This window comes from Cupressus sempervirens, chromosome 1 (genome assembly GCF_028749045.1).
Source record: "Cupressus sempervirens isolate cs-2001-9-10 chromosome 1, ASM2874904v1, whole genome shotgun sequence".
Lineage (NCBI taxonomy): Eukaryota > Viridiplantae > Streptophyta > Pinopsida > Cupressales > Cupressaceae > Cupressus > Cupressus sempervirens.
This window is the reverse complement of record NC_143118.1, coordinates 129,775,400-129,794,615: the sequence shown is the minus strand read 5'-3', so window position 1 is coordinate 129,794,615 and position 19,216 is coordinate 129,775,400. Positions and strand designations below refer to the sequence as shown.

Below are 19,216 nucleotides of genomic sequence, written 5' to 3'. Positions count from 1 at the left end.
TGACCTTAATACTACAATAAATTGCTAAATTTACCATTATTGAACCAGAAGATCACAAAATTATCAGAGTGCAAGAGTTTAGAGAGGTAGGGCACAAAAATCTTCAGGGTTTTCAGTGATTTGCAGAGTAATTCACTGAGGAAAATAAGTAGAAAAAAGTGGGTGAGTGGTTTGAAACTTATGAATATTGAGAATTTGAAATTGTGCTAGGGTAAGTTGAGAAAATGCCTCCTCGTAAGGATTTCTCTAGCAAGGTTGATTACTTGAAAAGATCAGTTCATGATGATTTTCTTGAAAAAATGCCTCCATCAATAAATGAATTGACTAAGGGTAGAGAATTTATTCCCAAAAACCCTAGGTTGGTGGTCAGTGAAGGTTTTTATGATAAGGCAAATTATTTGAGGGATGCATAGGTTTCTTTGGGAGGATTAGAACTCTTCAAGAAGTGGTTTGCAAAATGAAATTTGGATACTCCAATGAGTAATGTTTGGGAATTTGATATAGGCAAACTGCTTGTTCCTGGAGTGTTCTTTTATAGTGACCTATTAGCAGATATGGCTAAAAAGTATGATCAAATTACCATGATTGTTAAAAATCATGTAGGTGATAATCTTTTTAGGGTTTCACTTGGATTAATCAGAGAAGTGTTCAAGCTTAAACCTAACCATGTTGTCCATAAGAAAATTGTTATAGAAGAATTTCAAACTAGGTATGATGCACAGAGGGTATACCTAAAGGGATGACCATTGCAACATCATATTGTTAAAATTGGATCACTGCTCTTGGTCACACTGAATACCCCAAAGCACTTATATATTTCTCTTTGCAAAATCTTTGGAATGGGTGAGCAATATTATATTCAAAGCTTTATCATTCTCATCATAGCTCAAACTCTGCAGTTTGGAATGAGCTCAATTCTTGATTTTGCTACCTACTTGGCTGAGGAAATTCACAATGGTTTGATTGGAATATCTCAATCTAAGGTTAATAGGCCTTTTTGATGGTATTCTTTGTTCATGTATATATGTCTGTATAAAAGGGTTATTTCTTCTCCAAAGAGATGAAATTGGAATTGGAGAGAGACGGAGAGAAACTCCCAGTTTAGTTGTGGAGTGTAGACATGACAAGGGAGGTCACAAATGTCAGTTTTGTTAGATTTGACAGATATTTTGCTTCAAGGCTTCGATTATTATTGAGAGGGGATAGCCCTAGAATACCCCAACCCTTATTAGAATTGATAAGACCTAAGGATCATGCCAAGGGCTGTTGGTCAGTCATAATTGGGGGCATATGATCCCATATCATGTTTCTACTATTTTCAGAGTTTATGGTTTCTTGGGAAAACCCCATGTGCTACCCTACCAAGTGCCTTTGAAGGTAGGAATTGCAAAATTGTTGTGGCAGATTAGGACAATTAATGAAAGGGATTTACCAGGTAAATCCAAGGGTACATTCTTCCCAGTTGTTATAGTTGTGCATGATTTTATGTTTGTTAAGAAAGGATGGAGAAGTTTAGGAAATTTTTTCGATAAGTATCAAATGGCCCAATCACATGCTTGTTATATTGATCCAAAGGGATTCCATGACCTTCTTAGAGAAAGGACTAAAGCTAAGGCTTATACACAAATTGTGTATTTCCCGGAGGATGTCATTAGAAATATGTTTTCATTACAAGAATAGAAAGTCAAAAAGAAAAATGGATAGTTTATAGCAGAGTCCTTGACTTTATAAATGCTTTTGAGCCCACCTATAATCCTCTAGCAGATAAAAGGTATTGGGGGGCGAAAATGGACATGTTAATGAATAATTTTGCTGGCATAATGCAAACTTTGAATGAGAAAAAGGACATTCTAGCAAAGGCACATCCAGATAAAGTTGTTGAGGTGGAGAGGAGATTAAATAGAAAAATGATTGTAACTCCAAGGTAGTACACATTACAAAGAAAATATGGATATGTTCTGGCTCAAAATATACTGTATATCCCTCCTTACAAGAGGCCAAGATTAGAAAGCCCATCTGACACAATAGCCCCCAAGAAACAAAAATTAGAACAAGGATCATCTTCTCAAGTAGGAGAATACTCGCCATCCCAGACTCCACTCAGGATAGATGATGAGGCATCTTTGAGAGAACATCTAGAATAAATTGGAGGGGAGGGGGACATTGTGATCACAACTACTGATTTTCAAGGAGGAGTACCTGAAGAGCCTCCAATGCCATCTTTTGACCTTACTATTACAGACTATAGAGCTAGGGAGATAGACCCTATAATTGCACAAGCCTCTCAAAAATTTATTAATGATGAAAACTTTGTTAAGTCTAGGGCCTTTGCACAATTTTTGTGGAGAAGGAATATTGGCAATTTTGAAACTAAGTGCAAAGCAATAAAAATAGAGCAACCAAATAAATTAGACTCTGAGATTCAGGAAGAGGTTAAGACCAATTTTCTAGAGGACTTTGCACAATTGACCCCTGAAGGGGGAAGAAAGTTACTAAAAGAGTCAGGAGTTTTAATATTATCTTAAAGGCACATAACTAATGCTATCATTTTTAACACTGTTAGAAAAGAAAAGGATGTCCAGCATAAGATTGAAGAGGAGATTTTGCAGGCACATAGAGGAGTAAAATATAGCAATGATCACCAAGCATTAGTGATTTGGTCTATTAAGAAAAGAGATAAAACTAGGATACAAGAAATTTCAAATGTTGAGCATACAAGCACTCTCATAGTCTACAGAGCAGATGAAGTTGAAAGTGAGGAGATAAGTAAAATGGCTAAAGAAATGGTGAATTTTGGAAGGTGGTTGCTGGAAAAGAGAAAAGTAGATTCCTAGAACTCAATGCTAAGTTTGAAGAAATACTAAAGGCATATGAGGAAAGAGGAAACAAGATACAACTGCTAGAGAATCAAGTATCCCAAATGGATAAGTAGCTAGGAAAGAGGAAAGTGGGAGAATCAAGCAGGCCTCGAATCACATATCCTCGTCCCGCAATTGAACCATTCAAGTCTACTCCCATTATAGAGTTACCTGACACCCCTAACAAGCCAGAGTTCTATACTACTGAGAAACTGGAAAAAGAAAAGAATAAACTCTGGAACCTGCATATTGAGTTGAATGATTTATATGATGATAAAATCCAGAAAACAATCTTATATTTAGTAGATAAGATTGATTGGCCAAGTTTTTATGAGCAATTGGTAAATATAATGAAGATGTGGGAAGAGATAAAAGGTGGTGAAGATGCTCTAAAACCCATTATGAATAAATGGGGTGGAAGAAATAATGATATTTCCCTTTTGTGTATTTCGGTTATTAGTCTATCCTATGAGCAGATCGAGAAAACTTTTGATATAACTAGTAATTTGTCTAAATTTGATGAAAAAAGGGTGGCAGTTCAAAAAAGAATAAGAATGTGTCTTTCCAGATATTTAGGTGAGAAATTTGATCTTTTTCCCCATGCACTTAAAAGGATATATAGAATAAAAGAAAAGGAAGAATGGGGGAAAGAATTAGATGATCTATTATGTTATAGAATAAATGGAGTTATAAGTGAAGAGAGACACTTGTTATGGGCAATGACAAATGAGGAATTTGTTGAAGTGCAACTTTTTTATAAATCCATTAGAGAAGAATTTGTTGAGATAAATAAGATAGGGGATTTTGTGCTTAAAAAGCAGTGTGAGATCTTGAACTTTGATTGGCCTGATGATACAATTTTCCATAAATGGATGGAGGATTTTGTACATTCAAAGCAAATTGAAACTGAAGAAGAGGATGTGGATCAGAATGAGAGTCAAACAATGGATACATCAGTGCATGTAGAGGAAGACACAGAAGACCAACCAACCTTAGTGGTAAGCACAGTGGTCCCAACTGATGATGTGGCAACTGAGGATTCAGATATAAGTGTTGTTTTAAAAGCACATGATGATGAAAATGGAGAGCCTCGAGTTGAAGTAAATATGCAGTAATCAAAGCTAGACACATCACTAACAAATTTAATGGCTACATATTCCGAGGAGTCAGAATAGCAAAAGGGGCAATCATAATATTTGTAGCAATTGAGAAGTGTAACAAAAGATGGTCCCACAAAAGAATGTTTATGATGTAAAAGTTTTTTTGTTGCACAAATTTTTGTCCTTTATGATAGTAACAATGTAAATATCTTTTGTCTAAAGGACAATTGTCAATTCTCTTTGCTTGAAGCTTGTTGCATTTCATACTATATAAATGAGATCCCAAGGCTAGAGAAAGGAGTCTGAGTTCGGTCCAGTCTTGTTGTAAACTTTATGATGTATTTTCTCTACAAATATCTGAGAGTACATTGATTTTATAGGACTTTGATATCTTATCTTGAGTCATTATGGGTTCTATTTCAATTATTATACAATTTTCAAAGGAAATTAATACAAATATGAACTGTCCCCATATCTTTTTAGGTTGAATCTTGTCTCCATTTTTATTACCTCGTTATTTTGAAGTTGTATGAGGAAAGCTTGTCTAGTTGAATGCAATTAAATCAAGTTGTATGTCATTTCACTATTGCTTTTAATTCAATGAATTAAGTAAATGCTTCAGTGAAATTAATAGGGTTTCCATGGTAATAGGAAGGATGTGTGTAAGAATGAGTTTCAATAAGAGTTGTTGATAGTATTGATTGTAATGCAGTCAATTACATCCAAAAATTGAATGAACTCTAAATCCCAATGGATGAGGCATTAATCTATTAGTTCAGTTTATAGATGGAAAAATCATGAACAAGCATCAAGCTTAAAATCAAAATCAAGTTTACTTTACTTTGTTTGAAGAATGTCAAAGTTGGTCAGCACTTGTTTACATCTAATAGAGTCCTAGTTGGTTGTTATTGCCATAAATTACTTGTAAATCTAAGAAGAATTGTGACCAATCTACTTTATGGGATGTGTATTGTTATGAAATGTCATGGAATTAATGAAATATACATGTAGTATCAGATTTTGAAATCTCTCATCTCTCAGGTGCACCCGCCTTGGTTTTGCAAAGCCAAAAGAGTAAAAAATCTGTATTGATTTTGTTAAAGTTGGGTCCAGATATGAAGCACATATAACTATTTGTGGGAAATAGCTAATCCTTAGGTTGTGGTGATCTTTATTATCTTGGTATTAAGTATTTTCTTGCTTAATAATGTTAGAACACCAACACAAATGTTGACTTGTATATAGTTTTTGACTCACCTTTGTCATTGATGTCAAAGGGGGAGTGTAGTATGGAAAATTGTGAATATGTAAAGAAAGATATACGATAGAGTATAATCAAAGGGGGAGTAATACGTATATTGTAATTAGGAGGTATAAGTATATAAAGATGGTACAAATAGAAAATGATCCACATTTTGAAATTTGTAATGGCCACCTGAAGAACTTCAAAATTTTGAAATTTTGAGTTTTTGGGACTTAGCCAATTTTCTCATATGTTGCAATCAATGCCAAAGGGGGATATTGTTGGTAATTTGGATAGGTAGATAGTTTAGAGCTGTCATTTATGAAAACATATTATATGTTTGAAGACATTATGAAGATTTAGTTTTGGGTTAATAACTTAGAAACTAAGTATCACAAAGTTTATTTGTTAGCACATACACTATTTTGGTTTACAAAGTTGTTAGATAGAGAACTGGCACATGCACAATTGAGGAAAGTAAGAACAAGTTATAAGGATCCTACAAGAAAGAGCGCAATTTATTATGACCAATATAGACAAAGCTATTGAGGATTTAGTGATCGTAGGTATGCACATGCAAAACATGATAGAGATAAGGAATTGGATTTTTTAAGTTAAGGAATCATTTTGTTTAGCAAAACAATTACTTAATCAGTTAGGGACGATATCCTATATGTTAAACCTAAGTGATCAAAAGTCATTTATGCATTTTGGGGCACATGTGATGGTATGAAGGCTGATAGAACATAAAAATATGGTATGAAGGACATCACTCTTGATGCAAAGTTTTGTGTGGTTATTATGATAACTATGGTATCATTTTGTGATGGGAATTTTAAGATCAAAGTAGTAAGAGGAAGTATATGAAGATTATACAGTTAGCTACAAAGGTCAAATCAGATATTGAAGCTATAAGCATTGGCAAGAGGATTTTGTATCTATACCTTTTGTGTACATAATATTATTGTATATTCCATGTTTAGGCAATGGGCTCATTTTGCATACATTTTGTAATTGTAATAACAACTCCTAATAGGGTTGAGGCTTCTAACAATGACCAAGACACTATACAGATGCAATGGTCTCCTAACAGGGTAATATCTTTCACAAGATACTTTTGATTAGTGGATCAGTTTGTGGGTACCATCCCCACTAGGGTTTCCCTGGTTAACAAATAATGGTGTTATCAGTTGCATTTCATTATTGTTATATTTACTTTTTAGTTTATTCACATGTGCATGTTTTAAGGTTATAAAAGATATCCATTGTTGGACAAAAGTTTGTGAAACACTGATTCAAAGACACAACATCATCAGGAATGAATATTCCCTCAATATGACACAACATCATCAGGAATGAATATTCCCTCAATATGACACAACATCTGGAATGAATATTCCCTCAATCGCCACATTGGTGGAAATTAAAATAGGGAATGAAGAAGATGTTCCCTCCCAAATAATAATTGCTAATTACTACTAATAATTGGAAAATATTAATGAAGGACCGTTGATATTCATTAAAATATTTGGGTCATATTAGTCATCCACTAGCTAAGTGAAGTACTTTACATATAAAAGACTATTATTAAATAGGCACTAACAGGGTAAGTTGGCCAACTCTAATGCTAATAGGAAGGGGTGGAGTAAGACTAAGATTTCCTATTGTTAGTGCAAGTATTATAGGTATGTATCTAAATTTATGAGGTACATAATTGAGAAAAATAATTTAAGAATAATTAGGGAAGGTGTGATTCTCTTCGTTATCAATATTAATGTCTAAAGGTATGCAAGGTTAAATAAAGGGATATTGACGTACAATTAACTATTATTTCTTTAGTATTTTATTTAACTAATCAATGTAGTCTCTCTTATTTGTGTATACTATAAAAACTATTTGCCATGATCTTTTCCTTCGAGAATGGTAATGTGGGAAAAGGAGGATTGACATTAGATTCGGAAGGAGCCTGACACATCACTAGAGGCAATCTTGAAAGAGAGTGAGAAAAGAGAGGATATGATTCAGTCAACTTTCAGATACCTCTATCATATTGATTCAGGGGGAGTAAAACCAAGTTGAGATGGATTCTCAAGTAACCAACAAATTGTAGCAGTCAAGAGGATTGTGATTCATGAATATATCTTGTAACAGTGTGATTTTAATGGGCCTACCCAATGTGTACATCTTGAAAAAGTGATGACTTTCAAATGATCACCACTTGTATTTACAGAAGCTATTAAAAGGTGATTATCTTACTATAACTTAATTTTCTATTGTGATGGATATCTTACGATGTCTATGCAGATCATGATAGATTATACTTTGCATAGTGGATGTTTATATGGTAAGCATTATGAAAATGCGTGTACGGCATCGATGAAAAATTCATGCCCTTAGTTGTGGTCACTTTCCAACAATTCATTTGGATCCTTACTATGTCTTAATCAACATATATTGGATTGGTTTTTTGATAGAGCTATGTTTACATTATTTTTGTTATGAGGTGTTATGGTTGAAGCTGACCTTATTTATTTTGATATGGTTGATGAATTGTATAAATGTAATCATGTAAAAACTATTTATGAAATGTGTGTGTGTGTGTGTGTGTGTGTGTGTGTGTGTGTGTGTGTGTGTGTGTGTGTGTGTGTGTGTGTGTGAGAGAGAGAGAGAGAGAGAGGGGGGGGGGGGGGGGGGGTTGGATGCAAGTATATATGAGATGTGAGAAGAGACCTATGAGTGGAATATGAAATTGAGTTAGAGAGTTGTGTACTTCATTGGAGTTGTATTGGCACAAGGAAGATGGTATTATTCAATTCATGATCAATGGATTGTTGTCCACCCAAGGTTGGATCTCTTACTATTTATACTTACGGTTCTTGTCCTTCTTTTGTATTTGAGTAGTAAGTTGTAGACGATGTGCCTAAATGCAATTGTATTCCCCTTTGCAATACTTCTAACATGGTATAGTGCTTCTCACAAAGTGCATCATTTTGTAGGTTGATCCCTAGCATGGTTTTTCTCCTTACAATTTTCCCAAGCCAAATTTTTTGGTGTTGTGTGTTCATGTATTTTGTGGGTCAATATTTTCATGATCTCCTCCAACTCTCATTCTTGTGTGTTTCCTTGCTTCTAATAAAGTTGTTTGAAACAGTTTACATATGTTTAAATAGATATTTTCAATGTGGAAAGTACATGTTTTATAATTAGTTGAAGTTGGTTTATTTGCAAGGTTATTATGACATATATAGACCCTTTTAGGTTGTGTTTTATTTTCTTAATTTAAAATATTAATAATTATAAAAAAAGCATATTTCAATTCTTCCACATCCCTAGATTACATCCACCTTTTAGATCAAACATGACACCGAATTCAAAATTTCCAAGATGATAAAATTTATGTTTAATAGATTTAAACAAATAGGGAAATGTTCTAAAAGCCACCCATATACTTGTAAGTGATATGTTCTTACTCCCCAATACCTCCAATTGTTATATCTAAGAATGGCTAATGCATAATAATTTAAAGTCCACAAAAGTATTCCCCACACAACAATAATTTGGCACTCGTACATCTAGTAGTTAAAGTTAGAATACTTAATTACAGTAGTTGTGCAATTTTATTGATGAACGTAAAACAATTGTTCACTTTTATTGGTTCAAGGCATTTGTGCATAAGTATTGGTAAAAATGCTTATTAGAGGAATATGCATTAGATCATTGTGCAAATTCTTTTGGTGGTCATAACATACAATTATTGGGCATCTATGAATATGTATGTGTTAGAATGGGGTTGTTGTTGCACCAAAATACTGATCTATCAATGCCCAATACAACCACTCAACTTATAATACACAGGGTGTGGTTAACGCCTTATCACAAATTCCAAGGGGAGCGCTGAATAAATTTCCAACAATCTCCCCCTCAGCATTACTCGAGGGTCTGAGGATTCGCAATGTGACCAAAGAGTAATATCACTTGTTAGAATGGGGTTATCGTTGCACCAAAAGACTGATTTATCAATGCCCAATACAACCAATCAACTTATAGTACATCGGAGGCGGTTAAGCCCTTGTCACGAATCCCAAGGGGAGTGCTGAATCAATTTCCAATAGTATGGGACACCACTTGTGATATTGCTATCAGAATTTAACTATGTAGTTTTTTAGTCAAACTCGCTGACTCATGTATCATGAGTAGTTATTCCGGAGAGGGGTTCCATTTATTGTCATTAGAGATGGATTCACATGAATCGCTACTCATAAAACATGAGTCAATGAGTTTGACTCAAAACTACACAATTAAATCCTGATAGAAATATCACATTTTGACTTATTGTCCACGTAACCACTTCTGAAACATTCACTGCTACGTGTCAGAAAAAAAATGGACACCTTCGGCCTTTTTCATCCCTATTTAATTCTGCAATTTCTGCTAACAGGAATACTGAAGGACAGGCGAACTAGAAAGGATCCGTCCAAACAAAGAAGAAGAAGAAGAATCGTGTTTTTACTCGTAATTCGATTCGCAATTGTGTTGAAGAACTCGTAATTCGAATCGCAATGACAATGGGAGCAGGATTTCCAGTGTGTCTACAGTGCGGCACACACGACAATCCGTGCAGATGCAAAGTTGTTGGTCCTACGCTCGGATTCGCTGCATTCATGGTAGCTGCTCTGGTGGAATGGCCTGTCGGTGCTCTCGTCTACTGCTTTCGCCATCCAAAGGGAAGAAGAATTATGTCCCATCCTGCTACTGTTGTTTTCCCTTCTGTATCCAACGCCATTCCCTTCTGATCACCTATTGTTTCTTCCGTCAATAAATCCAGACTTGTTTTGGTAATGTTTTGAAAATAAATTTTGAATGTGAATGCTTTTGAAATCTTGTCGCTTGTAGCTATTCAATCTTGACAATGCGTGTATTTTACGGTTTTTTCCCCAATTAGGGTTTGTTTTACTGGTCGAATCCTCCATTTTCTAGGTGCGAGTAGCTGTCGGTCTGCAGGCAGCGAATAATGTATAATTTGATGCTGGCGTGACTTGTAATGAGGTATAATTAAATAAATTTGCACTTTCTAGGATGCCCGAGCCCGGTATTATGAAGCATTTATTCAATTTTTAATGTTCGGGCAGTGGATGATATTTGATTTGATGCTGGTGTGAGTTGTAATGATGTCTATTTAAATAAATTTCCCTTTTCTACGACCGGTGGGCCTGGTATTGTAGCTAATCATTTCTTGGGGTCGACGCAGTGAATAATATCTCATTCGATGATGGCGTGACTTGTACCTAATGAGATATATATTTAAATAAAATATCCCTTTACTACGATGAGTCATCAAAACTAATTTCATCATGACACCGTCAATTTGAAATCTTTTGACAGGTGTATGTGAGTTCATGACTCGGATGAAGGAGAGAAACTCGTGGCAATGTTTTAGCCCCAGAAAATGGATAGCCCCTAGGGTTTGCTTTCTAGGTAAAGTCGCTTGAAAATATCTGGAATGCTTTCTATATGCTTGAAAATATCTGTAAATGCTTGCAAATATCTGCAATTCTCTTTCCGTATATATTTTTTTTCTCCGCTCTAACGAATTGACCGTTCGCTACTTAATCAGATCTGAACTGGTAGTATTGTGCTACGAAAACCAGAAGAAGAATTTGCGGCGAGGGAGTGAAAGAAAACGAAAGCATGTTTTGTGTAGAGTGTGGCACGCATGACAATCCATGCCGATGCAAGGTTGTCGGTCCAACGCTGGGTTTATTGATGCTTCTAATCACGGCGATCGTATTATGGCCTGTTGGGGCAATCATCTTTATCTGCAACAAGGCCAAGGGCCGGAAGATTATGGCTAAGCCCGTGAATCATATCTACCCGGCTGTTAAAAACGCTATTCCGATCTGATTGCTGTTTTAGAGAGGGACCTAAAAGAAATTTCATGTAGTGAAATGCAGAATTGTTGGTTTTTATTTGTATTAACTTAACTTTTTTTAGGGCTTTTAAGGGTTTCTGGATCTGGCTTCTTATTGTGGTTTAATCATTTACGTACTTTTCTTTTGCTTCTTGTAATAAAGATTTCGAATAGATCTCATGATTTATGAGTTAATCCTGAAGCATTTTTCTTAAAGCCGAAAGGATCTGGTGTTCTGTGATTCTTGCACAAGGCTTTTAAATTTTTGGGTAGTTAAAAAGAGAGCTGATCGCTGAAAAGAGTGAATTTTGGATGAATTTCCCGAGTCAAATTTTGAGTACGATTTGTGCTTTTGGGAGTAGGCGAGTGTATCAAAAAAGTGGATTTGTTTTCCTGTTTGTGTGGAGCGGAGGGAGGGTTTTGAAGATCTGAATTTGATTTTAACGTAGACAGAATCCTTGAAGATGGTGTGTTCTAGCTAGATGCGAGTATTTGAAGTTGAATATCAAGTCTATCAAGTAGATCTATTGTTTAAGAGTAAAGTGGAAGTGGAATGAATTAAGTAGTTCAGTCAAATGAATTAGTAAAAGTAGTTATGGTAATAGCAGTGAAGTGAAATGAATTTAAGTTTGTGGTTTGTTAGTGTTTGAAGCTGTATATCAAGTGTATCAAGCAGTTCTATTGTTTTTGTTTTTGTTGAGCAGTTCTATTGTTTTTGTTTTTGTTGAGTAGTGAAGTAAGTTTTTGTTTAGTAGTGAAGTAAGTGTGCTTGAATTGAATATCAATAGATTTGCAATTGTTTGATATATTAGTAATAATATAGTAGTGAAGTTGAATGAATTAGTGAAAAGTGTTGTCTTTTGTTTATTGTCAATGAGTCTTTAGTCTATTGGTGAAGTTGAATGGTTTACCGAGAGTATTGTCCCAAATGATTTTGAAGAGATGGATGACCTTAAATCTTTCGCTGTAAGCCCGTGATATGATATTGAAGATAAATATTATTTTTTAAATAAGTCTTAATTTGAAGTTCAAAGAATTCAGTCACTAGCAAATAGTTCATAATGGTAGTGAAAAATGAGGTAATAAAACATACTTCATACTTGGAAGTTGAATAACAAGCAGTTCCTGGCTTTGTCAATTGTTAACAAAAAAGTAAAGCATGATATGGTAAAGTGGAATGAATTAGTAAAATGTAGTTCATAATTTGAATGAATTAATAAAAGGTTAATGAAGTTGAATATTAAGAAGTTTATGATCTCTGCAGTTTAATGAATTGAAAAAAGCTAAAGGTAAAATGTAATTCATAGTTTGAATGAATTAATGAAGGGTTGATGAAGTTGAATATTAAGGAGTTCATGACCTGTTCAGTTATATGAATTAAAGAAATTGAATGAACTAATAAGAGGTTAGTGAAGGCCAATAAATAAAAAGTTGTAGAGATAAGTTTTTTAGCTTGTTGGTTATATTTTAAAAAGAACAAATTTCGAATTGTGCATGACAAAGGTAAAATTTTACTCTTTGTTTTGTTCTTAGTTCTCTCTACAAACAAGAGATTTAAGCTGGGGTCCCATGCCCACCCGCTTCTTTAAGCTGAGATTTTTTAGGCACATTTAAAAAAGAAAGCGGTCCTATGGATTTATATGTGAATCTGCTTTAAAAATTAGCTCCTAAATTCAAGGAAGATGATTGTCTTTATGAATCTTGAAAATAAAAAATATATATTTCTTCATAAATTTGTATAGTGGGATTATTTCATTTTTGGTGGGAAAATGAAAAGTAGGATTGACAAATGGCAGAAATCTTCCCTAAGCTGGCGGGGGCTAAATCCAGCCCCACCCCATTTTCACCCACTCAAATTGAGAGGGCTAAAAATCCAAGGCTCCTATTTTGTAGGAAAGATCCCAATTAAAGCTTTAGCCCCCTCTAAAATATTACTATGGAGCCAACTGCTCCAAAAAAAATAGAGCCCAAGCCCCTCCCATGGGACCCTTGCCTTAGAGCTATTTATTCTGAGCTCTTAACTCTTCATTTGAGATTTTACAACAGATTTGTAATATGAGAAAAGACTACTTTTTAGGTGTTTGTTAGTTCTTACTACTTAGGCAGGGGTCCCATGGGAGGGGCTTGGGCTCTATTTTTGTGGAGCGGGTGGCTCCATGGTTATTTTTCAGAAGGGGCTAAAGCTTTAACTGGAATCTTTTCCTACAAAATTGGAGCTTCGTATTTTTAGCCCTCTCAATTTGAGCGGGTGAAAATGGGGTGAGGCTGGATTTAGCCCCACTAGCTTAGGGAAGATTTCTGCCATCTGTCAACAACATTTTCCCACCAAAACAAAAAAATCTCACAAAGAAATTTTTTTATTTATTTTCAAAATTAATGACACAATCATCTTCCGTGAATTTAGTAGCTAAATTTTAAAGCGGATTCACATTTAAATCCATAGGACTGCTTCGCTTTTTATAAATGCTTAAAAAATCTCAACAACACCCACTCTACTTTTTAGAAAGCGGGTGCCCATGTGACCCCAGCCTTAGAGACTAGAAAAGATAGCTTTCAGCTCTAGGCTTATTTTTTTTCTTACTTTCTATAGTTTGTTCCAAGCTCATAATTTTTCCATTCACATTCAAATATGAGAAAAGACTACCTTTTAGGTCTTTGCTGGTTCTTACTACTTAGAGACTAGAAAAGATAGCTTTCAGCTCTAGGCTTATTTTTCTTACTTCTTATAATTTGTTTCATGCTCAATTTTTTCATTCACTTTCAAATATTAATCTTTTATTTAACAGTTCAACATTTTTTGAAATTCTGGAAGTAAGAACTTCCAATTTTTTAAAAATGAAGAGGGAACTTCAACTCTATATCTCTGTTTACAGAGCTTTCAATTTTGTGAAATGAAAAGGAAGCTTTGACTTTATATTTCTACTGTAAACACTTCCAACATAAATTTTCATCTCTTAAATCTTCACTTATACTCAAAGCCCTCATAAATTTTCATCTCTTAAATCTTCAATTGATACTCAAAGCCCTCAGCTGTTTTATTCACTTGATACTCAAAGCTCTCAGCTCAGCTGTTTGCTCTATTATGTAGGAGGTTAAACTATAGAACAAATTATAAGATCTGTGACATTTGAAAAAAATAAAGATTGAACTTGTGCAGTAGCAAAATAAATTTGAAGGGTAGAGGTTTTTGCTCTCACCTCTTAGTTCTCTAATAGGAAAGAGAGCTCTTGACTACTGGTCTATTAATTGATTAAGAAACCTGTTGGATCTTAATGGAACTTCCGGTACCGCTTCTGAAAAGAGATTTTGAATCCATTACTCGGACGTTTTTTTTTCAAAGAGGAAAGACGGTTCTGAACCATTGAATTACCAATCAAATTGAATAAATTTATAAAAAATCTTGTTGCTTCATTAAAATTCGATTAAATGTTTTGGCATAGAGATAGTAGAAAGCATAAGAAGCTGCTCCCTATCAGAAATTACCTGGATCTGATCAGAAAAATAAATATTGAACTCCCATAAAGTAAACCACTCATCTTAACTCTAATTTCTAACAGAATATGGATGACTCTCAGCCTAACAACTACTTAATAGCAATAGCAAAAAGAAAATTAAGACACAGACAATTCAAAGAATGTTGCAGAGCAGAAAAACATGTACAGCTTTTAAAACCACAGTAGTAGTTTGTCTCTACTACTAGTTAGTATTTCTTGTTCTGAATTTGTAGGTATTGACCCTCGCGGTCAAAACAGAGCAATTGCCATGGGGGAATCCATTCTGAGAAGCAAAATCGATGAGAAAATACGAGTAGCAAGGCAAAATAACAATGAAAAAGTATTTCAATCAACAGAATCCAGAAGCGAAGAATTGACAAAGAGAAAACTCTTTCCTATTGAAGCGCCCTATTTAACGTGAATCCTTTCCGAGAAGTAAAGCCGATAAGAAAATATGAGTTGCAAGGCAAAATAACCAACACAAATATTTCAATCAACAGAATCCAGACGCGAAGAATTTGAAAAAAAATACTCTTTCCTAGTGAAGCGCCCTATTTAACATGAATCCAAACTAAAAAATGTTTACAGGGTTTTATTAACCACCAAACGTTAGTTTACATGCGCAGAAATTACTGATCCCTGAAAGCCTAGCCTAAGTCGGAAACTCCCTGAAAGTTTCATTTAGGTTGGGAAAATTCATGTGATTTGGACGCGGATCTGTGGACGGCAACAATTCACGGGGAGGCGAAGCATTTTTCCCGGGAAGATCAGGCGATTGGCTGCAGCCGGAATCTGTAAAAAGCGGAAGCGTAGCATGTTTGGCCGCGGCCTCGGCAGCCAGGGTTCGAATCTCCTCGGGGGACAAATGATCGCAAGGGTAAGGCACATCCGGAGGCGAGTCGGGAAAATTGAGAAAGGCAGAAGGGCCGCGCAAGCAAAATGAAGCGGCATCGTAAGCCCTAGCAGCTTGTTCCGCAGTGGAATACGATCCCAGCCATGCCCGAGCTCTACAATTAGGCATCCTGATCTCAGAAACCCATTTTCCCCACGATCTCTTTCTCACACCTCTGTATCTTCTGCTTCCCCCGCCCTCTTCTCTGCTTCGAGACGTCACAGGATCGACTCCCCCAGGTTCTCTCCTCTCCCCCATTTTAGAATAATAATTTTTTGAGGGTTTTCTTTAAGCTTTCTTAAAAACCCACGCCATTTGAGATGCCTGTGATTTGTTTATCTATGGATTACGTGTTTTATGGCTATCCTGTGCCGATCTGGCATTGGAAATCAGATCTATGCGCAATTTTAAAAGCTTTAGGCGGTGGAATTAAAAACAAAGATCGGGCGATGGAGGTCCTACCTGGCTTTGCGGCGGTGGGACTCCGACATTCTTAAATACCATCATTTTTGCAAGGATCGGATTGGCTTGTCACGGCATATTCCTGCAGCTGGGACCGAACAATTTGAGCAATTTGGACAACTGGATTACACCGTGCAATTTATTTAGACGCTGCAGATTTGTCAATTGCATTCATCTCCCTTTGCAGAGTCTCAAGATTCCTGGACATTGTTAACTACATCAAAACAAACAAATGGTGCTCTTCACCAATAAACATGCAACTTCGTTTTCCCCTGACGTTTGCTACAGTTAAAGACGTATTCCTTTCCGAGGACAAACCCCTCCACCCCCCATTGGTGACATAAATTGATGTCTCCTTGGTTCATAGAACCTGCCGCCTTTGGATGGCTAGGACGAAATACGAAGTGTGTTCACTATTTTCCTTCTGCTATTTGAGTTCTTGTGTCATTTTGTTTGTGGTTCTTTGAATTCTTACATTTCAATTCGTGACTTTTGAGTACTCTTGACATCTCTATACATTTAGTGGTTCTTTATGTCCCTACAAATTTAGTGGGAAAACTTTATTATTTTCAATTTGACTTTTGTCCTTCTATTTCATATTTAGAATTTTTATATATTTTATAGGTCATTCTACCTTTTTATTCCACATGTCATTCTATTTTCGGTTCTTTTAAGTGCAAAATTTCTTCCATATTGATTCTAGACTATTGAGTGCACATTTATCCTTCTATTCCGTTTTCACAACTCAATACACTTTACACGCCATTCTACCTTTTGGTCTACATGTCATTCTACTTTTGGTTCTTTTAGATGCATAATTTCTTTCACATTGTTAATTCTAGACTATTGGGTGCTCTTGATACTTGTACACACTTAGCAGTATAGTAGTCAAAAGTCATTGTTTTTAATTTGACACTTATCCTTCCACTTCACATGTCATTCTACTTTTGGTTGTTTTAGATGTAAAAATTCTTCCTCTTCAATTCTTGGCTTTTTAGTGCTCTTTATGCATCCACTCATAATAGCATTGAAGTGGTCAAAAGTTTATGTATTTTTTTTTAATTTGACATTAGTTTTTCACTTCATTTTGATATTCATCCATTTTTCACCCAAATTGTCAAAATTATTCAAATTGGCACAAAATATTCAATACATCTACCTACATTAAAATATTCAAATTTGTTTATTCTTCCTTTTGCTAAAAATGGGATGTGTAGCTTTTCATAGATAAAGCCCTTACAAGTGACATTAATTAATGTCTCTTAGGATCTCCTTTCGTACATGAACATTCTATCATAGATGTCAAGGGTGTGTATATGTTGCAACAATGAAAAGTTGTGATATTACTATTAGGATTCAACTAATTGATTTATGACTCAAACACACTGGCCCATGTTTCATGAGTAGTGGTTCACAAGAACCCATCTCTCATGAGAATGATTGAAATACTTAGCACTCATTGCATCTAGGTGTTGATTTTGGAGTAAATCATTGACCCATGTTTCACAAGTAGTGGTTCACAAGAACCCATCTCTCATGAGAACTAATGGAACTTTTGGCACTCATTGCATCTAGGTGAGCAACGTGGGTCAATGAGTTTAACTCAAAGTCACTTAGCAATATCCTAATAAAAATATCAAAATTGACTTGTGAAAAATATCTCCTACTTATCAAGAGATGAAAAGTTCTTATTTAGTTATATTCTCTTATTCAAGATGAGCAATATAATGATTGTTTTAGTTTATTTTACACAAGTCTTTACTTTTACACGACACTCTATTGTTGGTTCGTTTAAATGTAAAAAATATTTCCACTTGACTTTTGAGAGCCTTGGAGACCTCTACAATTGAAACAACATCCATAGTGGTCAAAAATCTTCTTTTTTTAAATATATGTTTTTTATCTTTCAACTTCATTTTGGATGCTCATATATTCTTGTATCCAAATAGTCAAAATTAATCAAATGAGCATAGAATCTTAAATATATCTAGCTTAGAGGAGCCAAGAAATTAGTTGTGTAGACGCTTAAAATTGTCCCTAAAGACTATATTAATTTATTTAATATTGCTCGTGACATTGTAATTAATTATTAATTATTTATTTATATTGGTCACATTCTTCTACTTATTTAATTTAATTAATTAATTAATTAAGTTCATTCTCCTAAGTATTTAAATACTCCTAGTCCTAATGTGTTAAATTAATTTAACACATGATCCTCCATGTTTTCCCTTTTTTAAATAAATTTTATTTATTTAAATCCCCACATCCCATTAATTCTTCTAAACCTATGATTAAATTAAATCCTATTTAATTTAATCTTAAGCCTAGCCTAAAACCTAGCCTATACCCATCATTTTCATCCTCTTAAGCCTACTTCTTCTTTAATCCCACTTAATCATCCTAATCTCCTTCCTAATCCCCCTCATTAGCCTAAGTGTGTGCTCACACGTGTGAGAATGCATGCCTACACACTCCCCTTTGCACTCTTGTATCCCACTCTTCTTCTCAAGTTTGCTCACATGCTCACACGTGTGAGCAAACTTTAAATTTTTGACTATTTGCATGGCTTGCATGTCACCTTATGTGGCACCTACATGGATGCCACCTCACCAAGCCCTCCCTCAAGCCTATAAATAGAGGCCTTGTCTCAAGCATTTGCATCTCTCATTATTTGCATTGTTATCATGTTGGTTTGAGATTTGAGCTTTCATTATAGTTGAGCTTGCATGCTAATTTGAGCTTTCATAGTAGCTTTATGGTAGTTTTCATGGTGATTTCTAGATGCATACTAACCATTTGGTAGCTTGTTTAGCTTTTCATTTGCATCATTAGTCTAGTTTACTTATGCATTCACATGGCCTTTGCATTTACATGTTAGCGTAGCTTGCATGCTTAGTTTTCTTGGTTGCATTTCATTTTCATCCTTGAATGCCTTCAAGTATGGCTTTCACCATAGCCATTTCTTGAGGTGCTCTTCATCTCATGTAGCTTAGGTTCATATTTCATCATCACTCACATGTGCACATCCACATTCAAGAGATTCACTACATTGTTGTGTTTGAGAGAGCACACCAAACACACCTCACATCCTAACACACCAACAAAGCCTCTCATGGGTGCCTTTGTTGAGTTGTAGAGATGGCTTGAGGGCTTGATTTGTTGGCTGCTTTGAGTTGCAAAACTCAAGCAAGCATTAGTTAACATTTCTTTCATTTTGATGAGTACTTGTTGCATGTTTTGATTTGAACTAATGTTT

At 35.1% G+C, this 19,216-nt stretch overlaps 2 protein-coding genes, 1 long non-coding RNA gene and 1 pseudogene across 5 annotated transcripts in view; 2 read left to right on the top strand and 2 right to left on the bottom strand.

Moving 5' to 3' along the window:
* LOC149576506 (uncharacterized) overlaps nt 1-16,410 on the bottom strand; it is a 77,862-nt gene extending 61,452 nt beyond the window's left edge. Inside the window, exon 1 of the long non-coding RNA XR_016361656.1 lies at nt 15,958-16,410. This is a non-coding gene — a long non-coding RNA (uncharacterized LOC149576506). The remainder of the gene's footprint in view (nt 1-15,957) is intronic.
* Nucleotides 9,632-11,304, top strand: LOC149576508 (uncharacterized). Of its 2 annotated transcripts, XM_089817500.1 has the most exons (4): nt 9,659-10,036; nt 10,179-10,247; nt 10,584-10,676; nt 10,816-11,304. In XM_089817500.1, the coding sequence occupies exon 1, from the start codon at nt 9,761-9,763 to the stop codon at nt 9,992-9,994; it is 234 nt and encodes a 77-aa protein (XP_089673626.1). In that variant the 5' UTR covers nt 9,659-9,760; the 3' UTR covers nt 9,995-10,036; nt 10,179-10,247; nt 10,584-10,676; nt 10,816-11,304. The 2 variants fall into 2 exon arrangements, with proteins under 2 accessions (XP_089673621.1, XP_089673626.1); XM_089817495.1 differs by having other exon boundaries at nt 9,632-10,247.
* LOC149576509 (uncharacterized) lies at nt 10,890-11,304 on the top strand. The gene has a single exon (XM_089817505.1). The coding sequence runs from the start codon at nt 10,890-10,892 to the stop codon at nt 11,100-11,102; it is 213 nt and encodes a 70-aa protein (XP_089673631.1). The 3' UTR covers nt 11,103-11,304.
* On the bottom strand, nt 15,176-15,893 carry LOC149576507 (ethylene-responsive transcription factor ERF016 pseudogene; annotated as a pseudogene). Its single transcript, XR_016361652.1, has one exon. The product of XR_016361652.1 is annotated as an ethylene-responsive transcription factor ERF016 pseudogene (transcript).
* Nucleotides 16,411-19,216: the final 2,806 nt, after the last annotated feature.

Bases quoted from the DNA above. Each gene is read 5' to 3' on its own strand.
- LOC149576508 (XM_089817495.1), top strand. From the start codon at position 9,761: ATGACAATGGGAGCAGGATTTCCAGTGTGTCTACAGTGCGGCACACAC.
- LOC149576509 (XM_089817505.1), top strand. From the start codon at position 10,890: ATGTTTTGTGTAGAGTGTGGCACGCATGACAATCCATGCCGATGCAAG.